The sequence below is a fragment of the Talaromyces atroroseus genome (genome assembly GCF_001907595.1).
Source record: "Talaromyces atroroseus strain IBT 11181 chromosome Unknown scaffold_8, whole genome shotgun sequence".
In the NCBI taxonomy this organism is placed as follows: Eukaryota; Fungi; Ascomycota; class Eurotiomycetes; order Eurotiales; family Trichocomaceae; genus Talaromyces; species Talaromyces atroroseus.
Window position 1 is genome coordinate 5,289 of NW_017971440.1, and position 19,135 is coordinate 24,423.

The 19,135-nt window shown below is 34.9% G+C and overlaps 5 protein-coding genes across 5 annotated transcripts, besides 2 other annotated features; 2 read left to right on the forward strand and 3 right to left on the reverse strand.

Annotated features, from left to right (window-relative positions):
- Positions 1-6,657: part of a repeat region (Identified by RepeatMasker using a combination of RepBase library and repeat library created with RepeatScout) that runs on past the window's edge.
- Positions 6,653-7,525: a repeat region (Identified by RepeatMasker using a combination of RepBase library and repeat library created with RepeatScout).
- Positions 7,526-10,456: 2,931 nt separating this feature from the next.
- On the forward strand, positions 10,457-11,416 carry UA08_05974 (hypothetical protein; the record flags this gene model as incomplete). Its single annotated transcript, XM_020268467.1, has 2 exons — positions 10,457-10,513; positions 10,664-11,416. The coding sequence occupies 2 exons, from the start codon at positions 10,457-10,459 to the stop codon at positions 11,414-11,416; spliced, it is 810 nt and encodes a 269-aa protein (XP_020118696.1).
- A 395-nt stretch (positions 11,417-11,811) lies between these two features.
- On the forward strand, positions 11,812-12,825 carry UA08_05975 (Zinc-binding alcohol dehydrogenase domain-containing protein cipB; the record flags this gene model as incomplete). Its single annotated transcript, XM_020268578.1, has 1 exon — positions 11,812-12,825. One exon carries the CDS (start codon positions 11,812-11,814, stop codon positions 12,823-12,825), a length of 1,014 nt encoding a protein of 337 aa, XP_020118588.1.
- Positions 12,826-12,942: 117 nt separating this feature from the next.
- On the reverse strand, positions 12,943-14,723 carry UA08_05976 (hypothetical protein; the record flags this gene model as incomplete). The annotated part of the gene is made up of 7 exons (XM_020268689.1): positions 12,943-12,953; positions 13,029-13,069; positions 13,099-13,718; positions 13,778-13,924; positions 13,985-14,533; positions 14,595-14,612; positions 14,667-14,723. The coding sequence occupies 7 exons, from the start codon at positions 14,721-14,723 to the stop codon at positions 12,943-12,945; spliced, it is 1,443 nt and encodes a 480-aa protein (XP_020118589.1).
- Positions 14,724-15,353: 630 nt separating this feature from the next.
- On the reverse strand, positions 15,354-16,661 carry UA08_05977 (hypothetical protein; the record flags this gene model as incomplete). The annotated part of the gene is made up of 5 exons (XM_020268710.1): positions 15,354-15,860; positions 15,918-16,211; positions 16,303-16,447; positions 16,479-16,563; positions 16,625-16,661. 5 exons carry the CDS (start codon positions 16,659-16,661, stop codon positions 15,354-15,356), a joined length of 1,068 nt encoding a protein of 355 aa, XP_020118587.1.
- A 1,710-nt stretch (positions 16,662-18,371) lies between these two features.
- On the reverse strand, positions 18,372-19,115 carry UA08_05978 (hypothetical protein; the record flags this gene model as incomplete). The annotated part of the gene is made up of 1 exon (XM_020268721.1): positions 18,372-19,115. One exon carries the CDS (start codon positions 19,113-19,115, stop codon positions 18,372-18,374), a length of 744 nt encoding a protein of 247 aa, XP_020118634.1.
- Between the last annotated feature and the right edge of the window lie 20 nt (positions 19,116-19,135).

The window sequence follows — 19,135 nt, forward strand, 5'->3', positions numbered from 1 at the left end:
TAAGATTTAAATTTCAAATTGAATATATTAAAGGAAAAGAAAATATTATTATTAATATATTAAGTAAAAAAGCTAATTATATAATTAAAATATAATAGCTATAAATAAATATATTAATAAAAGATAAAAATAGAATTTGTTATAATAATAAAGCAATATTAGTAATAATAATTATGATAAAAAGTAAAGGTTTTTATAAAAAAATAATAGAAGCTACTAAAAATAATAAAATACTACAGATAGTATTATATAATAATGAAGCAGTAATTAAGAATAGATTAGTTATTTAGAAAGGATTAATATTAATATTATTTTTAATGATTATAGAAGTTATTTAAATAAATCATGATTTGCTAATTAAAGAATATTATAAAATTAACTAAATAGTAGAAAAAATATAATAAATATATTACTTTCTAAGGATAAGAAAATTGATTAAAGATTATATTAAGAAATATAATAGTTATAATTATAATAAATTAATTAACTATTAATTATATAGAAAAATATAAATTCTAGAAATATTAATAAAAATATAATAGAAGATTATAATAGATTTTATATAAGGTTTACTAGAGTTAAAAGATTTTATTTTAGGAATTATATATACTGAAACTATTATTATTATAGATAAACTTATAAAATATATTATTCTAAAGCTAATGCTAAAGAATTTAATAGCATAATAATGTATAATATTAATATTATAAAAAGTATTCATAATATTTAGATTACTAAGTAAAATCACATCTAATTAAGATAAATTATTTATATTTAAATTTTAGCAAATAATTATAAAAAATTATAGAATAAAATATAATCTATTAACTATATATTATTAATAGATTAATAATCAGATTAAATGAATAATTCAAGTAGTTGAATAATATCTAAGATATTATTTAGATTAGAATCAAGATAATTAGATAGAATTACTACTAATTACTTAATTTATAATAAATAATACTATAAATACATTAATAGGATAAATATTATATTTTATTAATCTAGAAAGAATTCTAAGGATAAATTGGGAAAATATTAAATAAGAAAGAGTATTAAATAAAGTAAATATCTAAGTAATATATATATAATTGATGTATAGTAACTTATTAAAAGATATTAAATAGATAGAAATAAGAATGAAGAAATATTATAATAAGAAGTGTAAAGATGTATTAGCACTTAAAAAAGAGGAGAGAATTTATCTTTTATAATAAATACTAAAATTAAAAAATTTTAATATTAAAAGTATAAGATTAAGTAATAAATTTAATGTAATTAAATTTAAGTTATTTATTATTAAAGAAAAACTTATAAATAATAATTATAAACTCTAGCTATTAGTAAGAATATAAATATATTTAATATTTTATATCTTATTATTGGAACTAATAATTAATTTAATAAATAAAGATAAAATAATAGATAATGAAGAATATAAAGTTAAAAGAATACTATAGTATAAATTAGAAAAAGAATATATTTATTATCTTATAAAATAGAAAGAATATAAACCTAAAAAAAATATATAAGAATTTATTAAGTATTTAAATTGCCCTAAGAAGATTTAAGAATAAAGATAGAAGTATAATTAAGAAAGATAGAAGGATTAAAGTTGGTATTAAGAATAAAGTTATTATTTTGTAAAATAAAAATAATAGTTAGAAGCTTTTTAGCCTCTTATTATTCTTTTATTTATTTTACTTTTACTTCTTCTTCTACTTTTTTTAGTCTTTTTAATTTTTTAATATCTTTTATATCCTTTTAAAAGAATTTACTAGCTTATTTTTTTAATAACTTTTGCTGTTTTTATAAATAAAAAATTTTAATTAAAGCTTACTCTTTTTCTTCTTAAAAATATTTTTAGACTTTGAAAAGGTACTTTTATATTGTCTTAGATATAGATATATTAATATAATAATAATTATTTGTATAAATATACTTATTATAATATTTAAAGAATTTTATTTTAATATAAGTTTTTTCTAAGTCACTATATTAATTATATAAAAAGTAATAGATGATGCTAAATTACTTAATATATAAGAGAAAAGAGTTCTTTAAGATTATTTTTTTTAAAGATATAATTAGCATAAAATTATAAGATTATATATTTAGAATATTTAAGAAGTTAGAATTAATTATCTATACTTTAGAAAATATAGGCTATTTATTAAGCTATTAAGATGCCAGCCTTTAAAGAAGAGGATTATTAGAGAATCAGAACATTACAGTTAATAGATTAGATTAGTTATTATAAGACTAATGTATATCAGAATAAAGGATTATCTGTGAAGCCTTAGGGTTAGGGTATTAGAGAAATCAGAGGATTTCTATAATAGCTATAATCTATAGATTAGAGAAATTAAAGGATTTCTATAATGACTATAATCTATAGATTAGAGAAATCAGAGGATTTCTATATTAACTATAATAAAGGAAAGCTATATAAAGACACTTATTTACTATATATTTAGTTTTCTTCTATCATCTTGAATTAACTGTGATAATTTAAATATATAATCTTCTATTGATCAAAATATTCATAATCTTATTCTTATTTCTTTTGTCTACCAAGACCTTTCAACCTTAGAAGCCTATTAACTTCGCCCATTAATAGCTATCCTAGCTATACTCGACGGTAATACAACCGAAGTTTCCGACAGTTAGTTAATATAATAACTTAATCTTTAATCTCTAATAAGAAAAAAATCTATAATATATTAAAAATACTGTTAATCTATTTCAAACCATTAGATTAAGAGATATAATATAAGATTATTAGCAAGTAAATTAAATTAAGATTAAAACCATTAAAAAGCAAAAACCTTACCACCTAAATATTAGATTAAATAAAAATATATAATAAGATAAGAAAATTTAATATTAATAATTTCTTAAATTTAATAAAATAATCTTTATATAACTTCCTTAACTCTATTAAATTTAATTTTAATAGCTTTTACTAAATCTATTCAATACAAGTTAAGATCACTAAAAATATTATTTTTAAAATATTAATCTCTTAGTTTAATAAGAAGATTATTAATTAAACTAAAAAAGGCTTAAATTCAAAGACATATATAATTTAAAGAAGTGAGAAACCCTCTAATAAAAAAGATTTAAAAGATCTTATACCTATTAATTAGAATCAATTAAAAGAGAATAAAAATAATAAAAAGAATAATTAGAAAAGCAATTAATCTTATTTATATATTCTTTCTAGAAATCTTTATCCTAGATAAAAAGATTATTTATATTATAATAAATAGATTTAAGAAAAAGGCTAAGTTCCTAATCTAAAGAAAATTAAAATAATAGCTAAAAATACTACTAAATATCCTTTCCTAACTAAATTTATTAAAGAATATAAAGTGTAACCTTTAATAGAATTAAAAATATATAAATCAGTATATTTCTAACTAAACTAGTCACTTGCTTTAAAAAAAAGCTCTTTCTATTAAATTAGTAAGAATATACTTACAAAAAGCTTTATTTATAATAATAACTTAAAAAATTATATTTGTAATATTAAAAATTAATTTATTACCTTTAAAAATCTTAATTTAATTATTAACTTTATTAATATATTAAAAGGCCAAATATTAATATATAATATTAATATAATTAAGGTCCTCTTTACTATACTAAATAAAATAGAATTTAAATAGCTAATAGTTTTTCATAATATATTATACTACCTAGAAGTGTTAGTTAGCTTTATTTCTATTAATAAGTATAAAAAAAAAGATCTTTACTAAAATAACTATAATAATATTCTATATCTTCTAAAAGAAAATTCAGAAAGAATATAAATTATAAAAATCTCTAAATATTATAGTTAAATTATTACTAAATATAATAAATTATCAATAAGTATAGTATATACAGCTAAAAAACTAATTCTATACTTAAAATAGATTACTAAATCAATTACTTCCTATCAATATTAACATAATTATCTAGAGCACTCTAATAAAGAAGTTCTCACTTATCTTAAAAAGAATATATAAAGAATATATATTTCTAGTAATTTTAATATATCTTTTTATAAATACTATAAATTAGCAAGAATATTAGCCCAAATCTCACAATAATCTTAAAGGACTAAAAACTCATCTTAAAAAATTATTTACTTTAACCTTATTTCTATTAAAAGATTATATAATAATATAAAGTATATAATTTATTTCTATTACTTTTATTTATAATATTATAAAATCATCTTCACATAAAATAAAAAGATCTAAAAACCAATTTATAATTTCCTAGAGAGTTTTATAAGAAAAAGCTTTAATATTAGATTTACTCACACCAACAATAAATAAGTACTAGAAAATAAATATATCTCATTTTATAAAAGAATAAATATTAAACAAGAATATATTATAAATTATATATATAAACAAAATAGTCCAACAAAAAGATTTAAAGCATTTCTAATTACTCTTACAAAAGTCCTTATATATAAAGTAAATCTTCTACATTTATTCTAGCCAGAAGAACTACAATATATAATTTAATTAGTAAATTAATAACCAAACTAGTAACTTAATTAGAAAATATCTTATAAGATTATTTAAAATTCTTATAGCTAGAATAATATTTTATATTTAAAAATACTAAAAATCTTTAATTATAGAGTATATTAAAAAATTCTCAATATCCCACATCTTTAAAAGATAATAAAATATATAGAGATAGAATATCTTATAAAAATTAAATTTTTTAATATTTTTTAGATTTAAATTCTAGATTAATAAACTATTATTAAAACTCACAATATTATATTTAATAAAAATATATTTTTTAATCTATTCTAGTTAGTCTAACAATATAATTTATAAAAACTTATCAAGTTTAAAGAAATATTTAATATTATTCTAAACTTAAAAGATAATCTAATAAAAGAATCAAAATTAAATAAAAAGATTACTAAAAAATTAAAAAATACATAAAAATCTACTAAATAAATCACTCTAAAAACATAAAAAGAGACCTCTAAGAAATTACACTTAATATATCTCTTAATACTATCAACAATTAATTCCAAACATAGACAACTCTTAAATTCACCACCAAATCAACCTACTCAAAATAAGAAATTTTAAACATCTATATATAATTAAAGAAATGCTTACTTGCTTACTCCAAAATCCCTATCTTCTATAAAAAAGACTACTAATATATCATATAACTATAATACTAAGATTAATATATAATTCCAAACTAAAGCTTAATTATATAACAATTATAAATATATACTTAAATATAATAAAATTTCTACTATACTTAATATTTCTAATATTATAAAAAACAAGAGAAGTTATAAATTAAAGACTAAACTAAATATAAAATCTTATTTTACTACTTTTAATACTATATTAGATACTTAGAAAAAATTAAAGAATAATTCTCTATACTTATATTAAAATAAGCTTTCTAAGATTCCAAACCACTAAAAAAATCTCTTCAAATTACCTCAAACCTATTATAAAAGATTTATAAAGATTATAAAGAAAAAATATCATACTTTATTAGAAAAAAAAATATTCAAAAAAATAAGAAAATCAGATATCAATTTAAATCTTAAATATATTAAGATTTTACTCTTATACTAGATATTTATATATAAACTAGACAATAATAGTTATTTAATATATTATAAAATATATCTTTATATTAAAAGCAATATACAGCTTAGCTAAAATAATATCTATATTACTATAATAAGTACAAAAACAATCCATTACCTACTATATCTTACAACCATTTTTAGATATAAAATAAATTAATATAATATAGTTAATACCTTTCTAAATACTCTAATTAATAAAAAACACTTCTTTATACACTTTCTTAAAGATATTAAAAAGAAAAATAAATATATATTAAAGCTACTAAGAATACTTTATAGCCTTAAATAATCCCCTCAACTATAGCAAAAAAAACTAGTAAAAATATTCTAAAAATTTAATATAAAATAATACTCAGATAAGACATATCTTTATTTAAATAAATACCTTATTATATTCTTCTTTATTAATAATATTATAACACTTTATAAACCAAAAAATAAATACTATTATAACTTATTTTAAAAAAAAATTATAAATAAATATAAAGTTAAAGAGCTTAGAGATATTAAATAATTCTTAAATATAAGAATTATTTAGAAAAAAAATATAAAAATTATTTATCTATATTAGGATTCTTATATTAAAAAAATTATAAAATATTATAACCTACTTATTAATAAATTGCTTATAACATTAATAACTACTATTAAATTAACACCCTATAAAGATAAAGTAATGTTTTCTTAGATTATACTTTACCAAGAAAAAACAGGATCTATATTATATATAACAATCATAATAAGACCTAATATTATCTATATAACTTTCTATTTAAGCATATTTATATAAAATTCAGCACCAGCTTATATAAAGACTATTAATTATATACTTCTATACCTTTATTGCATAAGATTCTATATAATATACTTTATAAAACTATTTAGAATTAATCTAGTTTATATAGTAAGCAATGTAGTATTTATTAATTATTTAGATTAATATAGTACTAAGACCTTCCTTTTTAAGCTATTTAAAAATTTAATTGATTAGATTTCAAAGAAATAAAGAACTATTACTATATTTACTACTAAGGCTGAGCTTTTTGCCTTATCTAATATAGAAAAATAGCTCCTTTAATAGGAATAATTCTTTAAGGCTATTAAATTTAATATTAAACAGGGTTCTTTTATTATTAAATATAATAACCATCAAATAATATATTTAATAATTAAAAATAAAATAATTTAAACGCGCTTTTATTATATTAATATTTATAATCATTAACTATATAAAAAGGTGCAAGATTAATAAATTAATATATATTAAGTTAATACCAATAATATAATTATTAATAGCCTTATTAAATCTCTCTTAATTAAGAAGTATAAAGCCTTTATTAAGCACTTAAAATTAATTAATATAAATTATTATATTAAACTCTAGCTTAATTAAAAGCCTTATTAGTACTAATAAAATATCTAATATAAAAAATCTCTACTAGGTCTAGAAAGATAATCTACTTAGTAAAATAATTAATTAATATAGCTTCTTATATCTTTTCTTCTCTTTTTATTAGTTCTTAATTTAATTTTTAAATCTATCACTCTTTTTATTACTTCTCAATACTATATTTCTATATAAACTATTAGATATTACTTTTTTCTTTTATTTTATTCTTTCCTATTTTAGATTACACACTAAAGAGATGTAACAGTAGATTATAACTACTATTCCAAATATAGCATATAATCCACAACCAACACCATATTTCACAGATGTGCACCTAATTAGCCAGAATAGGCATCGGATACGTGTCTTAATTGACCCCTATTCTGATCATAAATATGGCTTCAAGTAACCCCCTGAATATTCTCTTTAGTTAGATATGCAGATTATATAGTATTCTCAATACTAGCTAATACAGCGTTCCGAATCCGTTGTTACTTTTTCTTACAAACTCAGTCAGCCTCGGCTGTTTCGTTGCTGCCTACAATGACTTGGCCAGTTGACATGAAAATATATGCCAAAGCCGTTCCATATTTCTTTTCGAATCTTTCCTCACCGGTAATAGAACTGTCCAACGATCCGAATTGCCGGTAGTATGATATCTCGCCATGCCGGGTTCGGGCTTCTAACCCTAAGTCATTCGGAAGTCCGCAGCCATTCCGAGGTCGAGCTGCGACCTCGAATTGCTTTTGTAAGAGGACATATACCATAGGCACTTCGGGTTAGAGTCTACTGGTCAGAGAATTATGGATCTAGCGTTCTATTCGGTCAACTTACGCGATGACTGTCAGTGCAATGTTCTGTACCCGACACGCCTTTGATAGACGCTTGGTGTGCTGGACAATACATATAGTGATGCGCTCAAATACGCGTCTGCGAAATCAATGCCAGAAACTTTGTGACGCCTCGGTCCACATAGTGCAAATTTTCGCATGCAAGTACTCATTTCTTTGTTTCACAGGCATCCTGTGATTGATCACAGATAGCATCTTTCACCTCTGGTGTGTACGCCGGTGAAGCCAGTCTGCAGCGCTGTTGCATACAAAGGAACCATTTTAGACCAACAAATAAACCGACATTTCCCATGTAGAAACGTGCCCCTCGCTTGCCAAGTCGTAGACGCCAGCACTATGACTCTCAAGCAGATAAATTCCACCAATAACGGGGAATATTGCAGATCCCTGTCATAATGAAGTCGATCATTCTATACATGCATTCTTCTCAGAGCGGCTTGTATACTTGCCGCGGAGTAACTTTTCGTAGTAAGGGGACGCGAATCTGATAGCAAAGCGCTGTAGATCGTAATGTATGACGGACAGTGCTGCTAAATTAAGTTTTGCGTGACGAGAATTGAATACCGAAAACTCCCACTCGTTTCACGCACTTGATAAGCAGACGCGTTTCGGCTAGAAATTCCACGATTAAGAGCACTAAATACTAGTACTGCCAGTAGTCAAGAATCCGAAACGATGCATGACTAGTCACTGCATTTCCACAATTTTCACGTCTTCTTGACTACTTGATTGATTGGCTCTTCTGTTAGTGTATGTCATTGTACGTCCAGGACATTGAGTATGGAAGCTATCAAGTATGCCGCCCGTCTTCAAAATACCAATAATCGTCCATTTGCTTCAGGATAATGCAGGAATCAGCCAGCAAGATCAAAGCCCGAGGATGACGGCTATGGAGGAGTACCTGGAATTCAGTATGTACGTGCATTGGCCACAAGGCGATGATTTCCCAAGTGCTAAGCTGAGGTTCACGCTTTGCCGTGGCGAATGACTTTGACAATGAAAGCGCCGCGTTGCTATATCTCAATACTTCACGGTTCGACCATGGCAAGTTTTCGTGGATAAGACTTCGAAAGTAGTCCCAGTAAGGCAAATCATTACTAGCATAAATCTCGACTTCCCACGTAGCAGCCAAAGCGGCAACAGGTCCACTTTCATTTCTATCCCAAAATCCACAAAGCATTGAGCACCCTTCTCGAAGAAAATGGAGCCAAAATGGAGTTGGAAACCTTTCTCATGAATCGATGTGGTTGCCAATGAGCAGCAATGAGTTGTTTGGATTATCAGATTCCGTGGCAAGTGTGTATACCACTAAAAATTAAGAGAATGCCCTTATTGCATCGCAATTTTCGTCCGTGGGGTCGTCCACTGCAGCGCCGAAGGTGGGTAGAGCATAATCCCAGTGTGTACGGGCTCTTGGGACGAGATTTGCGCGCCCTGCTAGGTTCATGTGAACCATGTATTGAGCCGTACAGGCAAGAAGTCCATGCAAAAGGAATGTATACCCGTATGCAAGACACGGCACGACGTCTAGCCAGATCATCACAAGTTTGGAATTGCTTGCAAACGTTTTGTATGCTAAAAAGAAGTAATTCTCCAAGATGAGAATGTCAGTCGTCTCCAATTTGTCCACAGGAAAATCTTCAAGGAAAGGAGGGTCTACTTCCTCTGGATCACGGAGCTGCAAACTATCCCTATACACAGCAAAGGGTCGTCGCTCCACGCTGGAAAGATGATGTATGTCTTTAAGATGCCGAATGACAGCATTGGGCTGCACGATATAATGGCAAGAAGTGCAGATTAACACCTGATGAGCTATTGAATAGTGGAACAGCTCTTCTGGCGAGCCAGGACTTTTCGCCGAGCATATCGCCAGTGTTAGCAGTTCCCGCGGCCAAGAAGCCGATTCTGTATTCCTTTATTTTCCGCACTTTCAGCGTTTAACGCTCTTCTGGGGATTATTACTAAAGAGGGTTCGATAACTGTGAGCGTTGCCGTCAGGCTTGATCAGAAAGCTACTACTTTGAGATTAGCTCGATCGCTTTACGTACTACTCCGTATGTAGTATAGTCCATTTCTCTGATTCGCTGAGCAGCACCCACGCCATTCCGTTATTGGAAGGTAATGCCAAGCTTAGCTTATAATTTATTACACGCTAGACCAGAACGGCACCGTCTGCTTTCCAACTTGACATTTTTGGCTCGCCTTCATTCAATGCATATCTATAAATCCGCTGAAATGTAGCAAATCTAGACTTATCTACGATGCTTACTAATACTAGGCATCTGAGATTTCACTGTAGTTGAATTCGACCGAAGCCCCTTTCTCGGCACGTGGGACAGACTCAGGATAGATATATATAACTATCTGCCCAGGTAATTTTTAGATAGCCCATCTTGATTTTTGTCGTTCCTCTATCAAACACCTTCAAAGGTTAGAATTACTTAGGCTTTTTCCTACCTGGGCATACTTGACTTTCCGCATTGAAGCACTCATTTTGCTAGAATACCGTCCTTGTTGTTCCGCTTCTCCTTTGATCAATAATAGGGTCTCCCAGATGTCCTACTTCGTTGAACCATGTCGACTAAGTTTCATCGAACTATCCTCACAACAGGCGGAGCCTCTGGGATACCAGTGCGCCATTAATGTTGCCCGAGAGTACCCCAACTATCAAATTGTGGTTGCTTCGCGATCAGACCAGAACGCTTCTGCTGCCGCGATCGATGAGCTACTTGGCTAGAAGAATGTCATGTTCTTGCCACTAGATCTTTCCGTCTTTCTCAGGTGAAGTCATTCGCTACACAGTGGGGAGCAAATCAATTCCCACCTATTTACTCGTTTGTCTTCAACGTAGCCCTGCAATTCTTTGGGCCTGTCCAATACACCGTCGATGGATTCGAGAAGACTTTTGCAATCAGTCATATAGGACATGCGCTTGCATTCTCGTTCCTTCGCTGTCACCTGGCCGATACCGCTAGGATAGTGGTCGTTAGTAGCGGAACACACGACCCTGCTCAGCAATCTGGCATGCCGGATGCTTACTACTCGTCTGCCGAAGAGCTAGCCCATCCGACAGAGCAATCTAGCCAGAACAAGGGCCGTCAGCGCTACTCAACCACCAAATTGACCAACATCCTATACACCTATTCTCTTCATCGCCGATTTGAAGCTATCAACCAGAAAGCTGGAAAACACTGGACGGTCGTTACCTTCGATCCTGGCATGATGCCTGGGAAGGGAGACTGGACTCGCACGCGATGGTTCTGCAATCGAAAGGTTCTTATGGGTGAAACTCTTGCCGAAGGTTATACCTCTTTTGCGTCTCTTGATACATCCAAACATCCAGACTCTGGAATATTCGGGTCGGATGATGGCTCGATTGGGAATGGAGCGTACTATGAAGGCCCGAAGCGGATAAAGTCTAGTGAGGCGAGCTATGACAAAGCTAAGCAAGAGGACTTGTGGCAATGGACGGTCAAGACGCTAGCAGATAGCGAGTTTGATATGGCAGCTTTGGATCTTCGTGACTTGTTGTAACTGCTTGATTGGCCTGTATATGCAGAATCAATGTCTTTTGTATAAATCGTGTCTTCTTCCGTGGTATAACTATGTATTGCCGAGCGCTCAACGCTAACCATATCTGGAAACCTGACGTCTTATCAGACCGTCCAATGCGGGCTAGCGTTGCGCGATGCATTTCAACAGCTTCGTCTCAAAGACATTGATTATTGACTTCCATATTGAATTTATCCGGAAGATCCTGATGCTCATCGAATTTAACGGAGTGCTCAATATAAATACCTCTACACATTCCCTGAAGATGGAGCTGAAACCAGACCTTACTCTCAAAGCTCACCTCAACACTATTTGTCTATACAATCAATCCTACTTGCACAACTCAATTATTGTTTCAACCAAGAATTTCAGACATCATGCCTTCGAATACCGCCGCCTGGTTGATCGCGCCCAAGCAACACCCATTAGAGGTGAAAGAAGCTCCTCTTCCGGAACCCAAGGAAAACGAAATCCTCGTCAAGAACCATGCTGTCGGAATCAACCCCGTCGATGGTGGGGTACAAAAATTGGCCTTCCTACCAATAACATATCCTGGAATTCTCGGAAATGAGGTTGCCGGCGAGGTCGTCGCCGTAGGGCCCAACGTTACTCGCTTCAAAGCAGGCGACCGCGTCGCTGGGCACGCGTTGACTATTTTGACTATGAATAGTGATGAAGGGGGCTTTCAGGAATATACCATCCTGAAAACAAACCTCACATTCGAGATTCTTGATAACATCTCGTTCGAAGATGCCGTCGTGCTACCTTTGTGCCTGTCCACAGCTGCATGCGGTCTTTTCATTGACTTGAAATTGCCTCTGCCGACAGTGCCTGCTCAACCGTTTGACGGCAAGACACTGCTCGTTTGGGGCGGGGCATCTTGCGTTGGCAGTAACGCCATTCAACTAGCCCGTGCTGCGGGCTACGAAGTCATCACTACCGCGTCCCCGAAGAACTTTGAATACGTGCAGACGCTGGGCGCCAGTCAGGCCTTCGACTACAACTCAACGACGGTCAAAGACGACATCGTCAATGCTCTGAAGGGGAGGCAACTGGCCGGTATTCTGGATTGCATTGGATTTGCGGCAACCCCAATCTGTCTTGACATAGCTCAAGCGGCCGAAGGATTCAAGTTTGTGGCCACCACCAAAGCCCGTTTCCCTACTCCGCCTGAAGGTGTGCAGATTAAACATATTAGGGGCGATGATCTTTATGCCCGACCACTTGGCAAAGCAATCTATGAGGACTTTTTGCCAGCTGCTTTGAAGGCGGGTTCGTATATTACAGCGCCAAAGCCAACGGTGATCGGCAAGGGTTTAGAGCACGTCCAGGCTGGTATTGATCTGGTTGGGAAGGGAGTTTCTGCCACCAAAGTTGTTGTCACGCTGTAATTTCTGAAAACCATTTTGTAACTTTCGTTTTTTGTCGCTATTTCATATGCAATGGGCGATTAAATTAGTAAGCCAGCTAGTACAATCATGCAACTACCAGCAAAATATTCGTTCTTGTCACGCGAAGACTATTAGAGGAGTTAGTCAAGTAATACCAGACGTAAAGCAGCGGAAGACCAAGTTAATATGAGGGAGAAACATACTCTCGCGAATATCGAGGCTTGTCCAATCCCCATATGTTCTCCTATCCATTCCAGACATTCTCTAAAATACTCTCGTACGCGCTCGTCCACAATCACCAGATTTGAAGTGGCAAATATTGAGTGCATAAGAAGCAGTCCACCACTCGCTCGTCCTGGACTTGGTATGCATCTTGCAGTTTTGAACCCACTGGATAAAGCATGTATATCCTCTGCTAAGTGAAATGGAATTGACGAGAGCATGCCTTCGACAAGGAAATCGGCAACGACATGCTCTCCTTCGAGACTTCTTCCATCATTCAGCGCATCGGACAACTGCAGAATCAGATCTAATAGAGACAAACGGCTTGCGCGGTAGAGATTCCAAACACCAGCAATGTAGTGGTCGAGATAAGTGTCCACTTTGCCAGGCCAAAGTCCAACGGGATAATGCGAGCTATTTCCGCTGGTCTTAATATGGAAAACTGTATTGGGATGAAAATCTTTGTCTTGTGTCATTTCCCACGCAACGAATGCTTCATCAAGAGCTAGCGCGTCATTTCTCATGTTCAATATTGCATCTGGGGATGCGCCCGAGTAATTTTCGAGGGCAGCAGTGCCGTGCTTGTAGAGTACACCGAGTGAAAGCAGAAGATCATCTAAGCTTCGATCGGACCTCCTTAATCCTAATGTAGGGAATAAGGTCATTGTGGACTAATTTTAATGTATGCGGTCAGCTTACGAATGATTAGAAAACAATGACTACAGTGTACCTGTGCTCCCATATTTGCGAGTAAATGGTGGCCATGCCGCATCGCCTCTAGGAGGTAAAGTGGCGACTTTCGTATTCCGAGCATAGCAGCAATGCCACCTGCATGTGCATTGGTGTGACCAAAATGTGCCTCCTCGCCGGTTATGATCTTACACAAACATGAGTTTTTCCAGAGGACTAATGCAGGAAGGAACAATATCACACTTACCTCGTAAAGACCTAGCAGTGTCGTCACGGCCAAATACTCCGGAGTCTTCGTTGGCTCCGAATCATGAATAGCAACGGCAAACCAGGATAGCACATTATGGTAAAGCTCCATTCCACGGCGTTTCAAGTGAGGCCGATTAAGCTTGCGGCCATTGCTGGCATATGCCACTGCTTCGCATGCTTTCTTTAGCATGGAATGTGACTTGGCGCTGTAGAACATCTGTTCGAGTCGGCTGAGAAATCCAGGAGATATCTTGTTATTGGACGAAGCGATACAGTAGTCATAGAAGAATGCACCAAGAGCGTAATCATCGGATTGTTCAATATTCACTTCCTTGGGGGTAGTGTCCGGGGGAAGAATGTTCGTTCCTGGTAGTGGTTCTCTCACAGGCAAGCTGCACTTTCTCGCTATAGACCCCTGTTTGTAAAACGGGACATGTTGTTTCTCACCGGGGACATCCTCGCCGTGGTATTGGCGTATTTGAACCTCTCGAGAGCTGCGCTCATAACCCCCACATGTACGATTCGCATTTGCACATCGCAAGCATGACTGTCCGCAGAGCGTCAGATTCACTTGTCTACAATTCCTCATGAAACCATTGTGAACATACTGGTCGAGTTTCGTCGCACTACAGATTGATCAATTATGGAATTGACGGGAAACCGCAGGGAACAAAACGTACCTTCTTTCTCCGTCGTTTGCATGTCTCACAGCCCTTGGATGGGCCTCGGTAAACCATTGCAATGATGAATTCTTTCTATAATCTGATTTTGACTGTTATCATCAGAAGTTGAACTAGACTTTAGTCAGCCACGAGCATGCAATCAGGAAGCTAGTCTTTGTTAGGTTTAGTCTTACGGGTCCTTCCTGTGCAGCAAATTTGACTCCATTTGGTTAGACTGACGAAGTATACAGAATACAGATGAGCTATAGTCTGTGAAAATAATGTCCCCAAGGCACCTTTTATCATAGAATATTAGAGAGGCTTCCAGATATCCAAAGCCATCATGCCCCAGGACTAGATCCACGTCGATTTGCATACCTATATAACGGAGATAAATGCGGGCGACTATGCCCGAAACAGTTAATTAGTAAGGCTTCATGCGGGACAGCCTAATGTAGACACAGCATCCTTTTGTGATGGGATATAATTTATCATATCTGGTATATACGCTTTTTCCACACGTGATTAATATAATTACTTTTGGGTTGTACGTGGGAATATGATCATTCCTATACTAACGTGCTCCGTAGTATTTCCTGCTTTGTCTTTGAATAGATCTGAGAAACACCATCCAAGGCTGACAAACATCCTCAACGCCTCAATGGAGCAAACCGCTTGATCGATCATTTGCACAAGATATCTAGATTAAGCCTTGCCAAGCATGCCGTCAACCGTATCCTTCACACATGTCCGCAAATCCCTGTATTCTGTGCCCAACACACGCTTTGACTTGCTCACATCGAAGCGGAATATCTTCTCTGGGAAGTCATCGGGAGAGTCCACAGGAGGCAATCTGTCCCGCAGCTCTGGGTACAATTCACGGATGCAATCCGCAATCCGCTTGTTGCTGAAATAACCACCCACCAGCATGAAGCGCTGGCCGCTCGCTTCGGGATTTTCTAGGGCATTGATATGCGCCGTGGCAACGTCACGCACGTCAACAAACAAAAACAAGGGTCCGGTTGGTGTGATTTTGTCTCGGTTATTGCCTAGGACCAAGTCGCGGGTGCGGTGATTGCTTGTGTTGAGGGCGTCTAGACTGGTGAGGTGTCTAGGCGGAGGTCCGAAGACAAGACATGGGTTAATCGTGACCAAATCGAAAGACGGCTTTTCCTTCACTATGAACTCAAACGCAGCACGTTCGGCGTATATCTAGTGTGGAATTTGTCAATTACCAATCAGACAAATTCAAGAAAGGTGAATCGGTACCTTGCTCGCACGGTATGTCATCGTGCCGGAAATGGCTTGCTCCCATGTCGTGGCTCCGTAGACTTCTTCGTTATACACCTCAGGGTGGTTTGGGGGATTCACAATCGTGGCTGTGCTCGACAACACGATTACTCTTTTCACACTTGTCGGTGCGTACTTTTGGATTGAGTACAGAATCCCGGTTGTGCCTTTGACAGCTGGGTCAATGAAGTCTTTGACAGGGTCCTGGATGTTGTGATGGTAGGGTGACGCAGTATGAATCACATAATCAATGTTGGGATTTGCTTTGATAGACTTTATTGCATTATCGCACGAATTAGCCATCTCTCTGTCCATCATTCCTGTTCTCGCTCGAGCGGGAGAAGGAAAGCAAAGGATATCGTACCTCGTCAAAAGCTCCTTCTTGAGCAATATCTTCGACCACTTCGTATGAGACATCTCCTTTGAACTCTTGGGGCAAGGCAGAGATGATCCCGTCTCCTTTGATATTGGAGCGAACAGTCACAATCACATGATAACTAGCGAGATTACTGCATCAGTTTTGACCATTCTTTCTTTTACCTTTTGTTGTAGGGACAAAAATTCGTGCCATACCCCTTGGATAGCAGTTGATCTAAGATGTGAGATGCGATAAACCCGCTTCCACCTACGCACGTGTATTAGTCGAAATGATCGATGACTAAATATTAAGTGATATGGCTACCTACCTGTGAGAAAGACCTTCTTTTTGATGGTAGCAGCCATGCTGTGCGTGTTGGCGAGCGAGTATCAACAGTAAACGTAGAGAAGGAACATCCACCGACGGAGTTCAAAAGGGTTATTTATAAGGTACCTGTACCCCAGTACGCTTCAATTATATAACCAATATTGTTGTACTCGGGATGTAAGGGCTTGGTTTGGCAGTTAGCGCTTTAAATAGGATTTGACGCCGTGGGTGATGATGTACAAGCAAGCTATGTATGATCTTCCAACGTGTCTATTTGCACTATCCTCGGACATAAGTGAATACATGTAGTCCAACTACTGTATGTAGTACTACATGTGGGCCTAATTAGCCAAACTCCGACAACAAAACTCCGGTAGAGTTAGTGGGCATTTCTATTGGTTGCACAGACCTAAATAAGACTAGTAACATTGTTTCTGCTTGCTGATATTTGCTGGAATATGGCACTTTTGCGAGCCAATATTTATCCTACATCTCACGCTCCGCCCCCTAGTATGCTTTTACATCCCCTGAGAACGGGAGGTCCGAGCCCGGTCGACCTGCTATCCAATCCTGTATCTACTTAGTAGCATTCCTCTACGACAGTATTAAGGACGACATTAAGTAGTTATAAGAGGAAAGAAGATATATTATGGAGTTAATTAGGGTTATTGGGATTGCTTTGTAGGTATCTTTCTAAACATCCACCCCGCTCACAGGTTCGATTTCTTTCCCCTGAGTTGTCATTGGCACAGACTGCTCATCTATTGTGTCGTAGTCGATACCATATACTCGGCCTCCGTCCAAACTTCTAATTATACCGTATTTGTACGTCCGCCGCATGCTCAATATCCGCCCATTTCTTGTTTCGGTATCCATCAATGCCAAATCGCCGACATCACGGAGGATTTCCGAGTTGCAGAGGTAGAGAAGGACCGACAGCATCCTATCTAAGGGATAAGGAAAGTGAAGATTATCTCTTCGAAATAGTGCTAAAAGTAAACCTATTAGCATCAAGAGCAGAATGCTAACGCTCAGGTAGGTCGACACTAGGTATGCAGTATAGGATTGAGCACTGCTGAAAGGGATACCGGCAAGCGCGACAGTCAAAACCTCAGACAGTACTGTCATCAAAGCCATGTAGGCTAAGAAAACTCGCCGTCTTAGAAGGTGGGTAAATAGAGCTATGAGAGCATGCGGTTGGGATTCTACTAAGATTGTATCTTCTGCTCTGGCTTGGCCTTTGGCTAGACACCGGTATGGCTCGCGGATCCGTAGCTCTTCCCGAAAAGATCAGCATGTAGCTAGCAAATATAGGTTCGATGGTATGTATACCTTTCTCCAGCATAGTCCAGAATAATTTGATGAGAACTCCAATTGCCGTCATCATAAAACTGACCCCCATAGAACCAGTGTCCATGAACTTCTCGAAGCCAGTGGGAGACTTCAAGAAACGATAATATAATATTAACACCACCAATCCTAGCTCGACCAGTGCCACACTAGATAATGTAATTGCTCTTAATACTAAAGGAGTTGTTGAGACAGCTTTGATGTGTGGTCTTGTTGCCGGCATAGGCTGCGCTTGTCTTGATGTTGGTATTTGGCCTGGAGTCAGCTCCGAGGTACTTCGAGTGGTCTCTTGAAGAAGAATCGTCCCGGAGGATTGCGCCTCGACAATGGCATACTTGCCATGAAGCATGCGCTCTGCTTCAGATATGGAAGAGGTTCCCGAAATTCTGCGAAGCGTTTCAATGAAGGGTGTCGTTCAAGAGCGTCGCGAGACCCGCAATGCTTGAGCCTTCATTTCGAATGCCAGTTTGGTTGCCATAGCCGTATGCCAAAGCTATAACTCCGAAAAGGGTAATTGCAGTGAAGACGACTTCCATTCTAGCGATCGCCGGTCGGATTTGGACGTAAGGTGTGCAGTTATTACCTCCAGCCGTGCTGTTGCATACGCCTTGTGTACCGATATGCAGCACTTCGGAGGCGAACGGCACGCTGATTGCCAGGATGAAGGATATGAACGATGCACAGATAATGTTGGGGTGGTAGTTGACAATTGCGAGATAGAAGGTGACGGGTAGACTTGTAGTCGCGTACCGAAGTGACAGCGACGCTTGAGCAGAAACACCCCCGTCTTTGGCTAATTGTATGAAAGGCTCCATCTCTGCTAGCCCCGTGTATATGACTTCCCAGAGAATATTGTATATGACGGCGAGTAGGGTTGGCAGATACGCCGCGACGAAGTACTGAGAATCAGACCACGTCGTGAATGCCGTAAACATAGATGGAGCAGGAGAACACGAGTCTGCAGGCTCGCCAGGCGAATATGGCGAACTTGAACATGGTCTCTCTCTGCTGGAATTCACGCAAAGGGCAAAGAATATGAGTACGGCTAAGGTGGATAAGCCAAAGATCAAGAAGCTGGTAGTACGAACGGCGCGTGGTTTATAGCAATCCTGAGCGCATTCTGTCTTGACCCTAGGTGCCATATTGCTTCCTCCACTTGGTA